This window comes from Oncorhynchus mykiss, chromosome 24 (assembly GCF_057628025.1).
Source record: "Oncorhynchus mykiss isolate SJ-2025 chromosome 24, ASM5762802v1, whole genome shotgun sequence".
In the NCBI taxonomy this organism is placed as follows: domain Eukaryota; kingdom Metazoa; phylum Chordata; class Actinopteri; order Salmoniformes; family Salmonidae; genus Oncorhynchus; species Oncorhynchus mykiss.
The window spans coordinates 40,324,175-40,329,144 of NC_143045.1; the positions used below are offsets into that span (position 1 = coordinate 40,324,175).

At 41.8% G+C, this 4,970-nt stretch overlaps 1 protein-coding gene across 3 annotated transcripts; it reads left to right on the forward strand.

Annotated features, from left to right (window-relative positions):
• The first annotated feature begins 344 nt into the window (after positions 1–344).
• On the forward strand, positions 345–3,438 carry LOC110503248 (P2Y purinoceptor 12). Of its 3 annotated transcripts, none has more exons than XM_021581618.3 (3): positions 345–607; positions 1,185–1,444; positions 2,044–3,438. In XM_021581618.3, the coding sequence occupies exons 2-3, from the start codon at positions 1,193–1,195 to the stop codon at positions 2,911–2,913; spliced, it is 1,122 nt and encodes a 373-aa protein (XP_021437293.1). In that variant the 5' UTR covers positions 345–607; positions 1,185–1,192; the 3' UTR covers positions 2,914–3,438. The 3 variants fall into 3 exon arrangements, with proteins under 3 accessions (XP_021437293.1, XP_021437292.1, XP_090075091.1); XM_021581617.3 differs by having other exon boundaries at positions 385–607; positions 1,180–1,444; XM_090218965.1 differs by having other exon boundaries at positions 489–799; positions 1,180–1,444.
• Positions 3,439–4,970: the final 1,532 nt, after the last annotated feature.

Below are 4,970 nucleotides of genomic sequence, written 5' to 3' on the forward strand. Positions count from 1 at the left end.
AGGTCGTATAGCCGCAGAGTGAAGAGGACACACAGATTTGTGAGGACAGTGGGATAGTGATGTTTCCTTAAAAGGTCTGTCTCATAAGACATCCTTTTGCCATGCGTTTGGTCGGGTCCAGCCAATGATAAGGGGTGCAGTTATATGCTTAAAGATTGAAATAACGTGTTAGAATAAAGATCTAAAATAAAAAAAATAAATGACTTATGGTAACAAAAGAAAACATCCATTGTATTCGGCATAGTAAAACCCCCACACACACACGCACCTGCATATGCCCAGCATGGAAACAGCATTGACCATGACTAAACATACCTATATATTGACGGTCAGATTGTGCAACAGGAGAACATTCATGGGAGGATGTTGCTGCTGTGCTGTCGCGTCTACGACAGGAAACAAAAAAGCAGAAGAGGGGAAGAATGTCCCACGTGTGCTAGTCATACCAGATTGACAGATATTTAAATAGAGAGAGGTGGATTTTCATTCATTTCACTGACTTGAAGAACCTATACGCCTGCATCTCAAGCAGACGACCTAACGATTCCAATCTACCGAGAGAGAGAAGAAGACTGTCTCAATCTTCCCCTGGGCGGGAAGCATCAGGGTGGGTTCACTCAGACACATGAGACAGAATTACTCAACATCTGTCAACAGGACATGAACAAAATGTTGAACATGTAAAACAGGGCATAAGATATTAAACCTCATGTAATGTTGACAGTTCAATATTTAAGCTTTGTTAATTGTAATGGCGTCATGGCTGCACATGGTTCAAGTCCATCTACAGCTGCATTTTGTAAGTCTATTACATTTTTGTTATTAAATTAAAACAGCTTTTTTGAATGGGAGGGCAGTTCTATTGTCTCTAATCCAGTCATCCTGACAGTAAACGATGATGATAATAGTATGCAATGATAATAACGCTAATGATAACAACGACAACGATAATGTTGATAATAGAGATAATGATAATGCTGTTAATGATAATGTTGATAATATTGATACTAGTGATAATGTTGATAATGATAATGTTGATAATATCGATAATAATGATAATGTTGATAATATTGATGATTATGATATTGACAATAATGATAAACTGACTGTAGTAATGGATGAAATTAGGAAGAATAAAGCGCTGTGCAACTTTCACCTATTTTGTTTTGCTTTACACAGCACAGCCCTCGACATGGACAACACAACAGAATTGGCCCTGACCCCTGTCAATAACAACTTCACCAACAGCAACTGTTCCCGTGACAACGTGCTGAAGACGGTGGTGTTTCCTGTTCTCTACTCCCTCCTCTTCCTGTTGGGCCTGTCGCTCAACGGCCTGGCAGTGTGGGTGTTCTTCAGCATCCCCAGCCGCTCCCACTTCATCATCTACCTCAAGAACATTGTGGTGGCCGACGTACTCATGACCCTCACCTTCCCCTTCAAGGTGCAGTTATAATGATAATAATGATAATGATGATAATGATAATAATGATATTAATGATAATGATAAGAATGATATTAATTATAATGATAAGAATGATAAGAATGCTAATAACGATAATGATAATATTGATAATATTGATAATAATTCAAATAATAATGATAATATTGATACTAATGATAATAATGATAATATTGATACTAATAATAATGATAATAATTTTATTCATAATGATAATAATGCTAATGATAATGTTGATAATAATGATAATAAATCATAATGATAATAATGATTATATTGATAATATTGATAATAATGATAATAATTGTAATCATTATGATAATAATGATAATATTGATAATAATGATAATAATGATCATATTTTTTATCATAATGATAATAATGATAATGATAATATTGATAATACTGATAGTAGTGATAATGAAGTTAATATGAATAAAGTGTATAACAAAAACAATGGAAGTATTGATTCTAAAGATAATAAATATAATATTGATACAACTATTTAAAAACATTATTTTTTTTAAACCAATTAAATCACTAACCTTAATAAAGACAATAAAGATGTGTTTTTCCTTCAGGTGCTGTCTGACTCCAACATGGCATCAGTGGGTCTGCGTGTCTTTGTCTGCCGTGTCTCCTCTGTGCTCTTCTATCTCACCATGTACATCAGCATCCTCTTCTTCGGCCTCATCAGCATCGACCGCTGCAGGAAGACCCTCCAGCCCTTCAAGGGGACCAACGCGGCTCGTCTGTCCCACAGAAAGCTGCTCTCTGTGGCTATCTGGGCCTCCCTGCTGACCCTCTCCCTGCCCAACATGATCCTGACCAGCCACAGCCCCACCTCGGCCTACTTCAAGTGCAGCGTTCTTAAAACGGAGGCTGGGCTGCTCTGGCATGAGGTGGTCAACTATGTGTGCCAGATAATCTTCTGGGGGAACTTGGTGACAGTGATAGTGTGTTACACACTCATCACCAAAGAACTGTACAGTTCATACGCCCGCACCAGGGCATGCCGTTCTACTGGAGCCATACACAACGCTGGTACTGGCGGGGGTAATGTTGAAGGGCAGCGCCAGCCCCGGAGGAAGAGTGTAAGTTCAAATGTCTTCCTGGTGCTGGCTGTGTTCTTTGTGTGCTTCGTGCCGTTCCACTTCTCCCGCGTACCGTACACCATGAGCCAGACGAGGGTACACCTGTTTGACTGCAACCTCAAGCTGTTCTTCTTCCAGCTGAAGGAGAGTACACTCTGGCTGTCCTCCCTCAACTCCCTCCTGGACCCTCTCATCTACTTCTTCCTCTGTAAGTCCTTCAGAACCACCCTGTTCAAGACCCTCCGTCTCCCACCTGGGACCTGCAGCTGGCTCACTGGGACAGGGTCCGGCCCCAACACAGCGGAGGATCAGACCCAAACACAGGAGACTCCCCTGGGAGACAAATCTATTATGTAATCTATCTGTATTTAGGTAATAGGTAACTAAAACTCGATGTTCTATCTATGTATCGTGAAGATCTGATGAATGTTTCACAGAGGGTCATACTGCCCTCTCCTGGAAGGTTGACTAAACTGAACTGTGTGTTCATTAAAATGCCTAGGCAATGGGAACAATCAATGTAAACTTCCAATGAGAAACAATATTTTAGCCAGTGATGATTATGATAATATGCAGAGCAGCTGTTCCAGTACAGCAATAGCTCTATGTTTGTTACACCAGTCTGATACACCAGTCTGATACATAAGTCTGATACACCAGTCTGTAACAGTTAGTAGAATGTTATAACACCCATATATATATATATATATACACATGTTTTAAAACGTAACGGGCCTGATAAGATATTTTTTTTATGTTTTTTTGCACAATTTCTGTTTTATACTAATTTCTGTTTTATACTAATCTACAGGTAACTGCCCAAATGATGGAAACACTTGAGTACACGAGGGATACAAATTATATTAAAAGCCGGTGCTTCCACACAGGTGTGGTTCCTGAGTTAACTAAGCAATTAGTTTCCGATCATGCTGGGCAGGCCATTATTTTGGCAATTATTTTGGCTACCATGGGAATGACGCAATAAGATGACCAATGCCATCATCCACAGGGAACAAGTGGTCACTGAATGGTTTTATGAGAATGAAAACTATTTAAACCATATACCATGGCCGTCTCAGTCACCAGATCTCAACCCAATTGAACACTTCTGGAGCAGCGTTTCCAACCATCATCAACAAAACACCAAATTATGGAATCCATTGTGAAAGAATGGTGTTGCATCCCTTCAATAGAGTTCCAAACACGTGTAGAATCTATGCCAAGGTGCATTGAAGCTGTTCTGACTCGTGGTGGCCCAACGCCCTATTGAGGCCCTATACACCGTAACAGATTTCTTTGTATTATCTTTTACCAGATCTATTGTTTATATTCTCCTACATTCCTTTCACATTTCCACAAACTTCAAAGATTTTCCTTTCAAATGGTACCAAGAATATGCATATCCTTGCTTCAGGGCCTGAGTTACAGGCAGTTAGATTTGGGTATGTCATGTTAGGTGAAAATGGAAAAAAGGGGCAAATCCTTAAGAGGTTTTTATAAGAATTTAAGCTTTCTGCTAATATCAGATATGTCTATGTCCTGGGAAACATTCTTGTTACTTACAATCTCATGCTAATCGCATTACCCTACATTAGCTCAACCGTCCCGCAGGAGACCAGGCAATCCTGAAGAACCAGGCTCATCAAATAGGTACTAGTACTCTGGTGAGCCGCACGGGGAGTTTCCCATCTTCCATTTCTCGCACCCCTCTCCATACTACCCTGTTGTGGGGTGACCGGTCCAAATCTTTCCAGGTGCTCATAGACTCTGGGGCCAACAAGAGCTTTCTGGACACTACCCTGGTTCCGGAGCTGGGAATCCTCACACAACCCCTCTCCATACTACCCTGTTGTGGGGTGACCGGTCCAAATCTTTCCAGGTGCTCATAGACTCTGGGGCCAACAAGAGCTTTCTGGACACTACCCTGGTTCCGGAGCTGGGAATCCTCACACAACCCCTCTCCATACTACCCTGTTGTGGGGTGACCGGTCCAAATCTTTCCAGGTGCTCATAGACTCTGGGGCCAACAAGAGCTTTCTGGACACTACCCTGGTTCCGGAGCTGGGAATCCTCACACAACCCCTCTCCATACTACCCTGTTGTGGGGTGACCGGTCCAAATCTTTCCAGGTGCTCATAGACTCTGGGGCCAACAAGAGCTTTCTGGACACTACCCTGGTTCCGGAGCTGGGAATCCTCACACAACCCCTCTCCATACTACCCTGTTGTGGGGTGACCGGTCCAAATCTTTCCAGGTGCTCATAGACTCTGGGGCCAACAAGAGCTTTCTGGACACTACCCTGGTTCCTCACACAACCCCTCTCCATTCCCAAGGACGTCAAATCATTGGATGGGCACTCTATTGGCATCGTCACCCACACTATGTGTCCCATTAACCTGGGAGTGTCAGGTAAT

Excerpts from the sequence above, each read along its gene's own strand:
- LOC110503248 (XM_021581618.3), top strand. The coding sequence starts at position 1,193 with ATGGACAACACAACAGAATTGGCCCTGACCCCTGTCAATAACAACTTC. Across the intron at positions 1,445-2,043 it reads CCCTCACCTTCCCCTTCAAG|GTGCTGTCTGACTCCAACAT; the intron begins GTGCAGTTATAA and ends TTTTTCCTTCAG.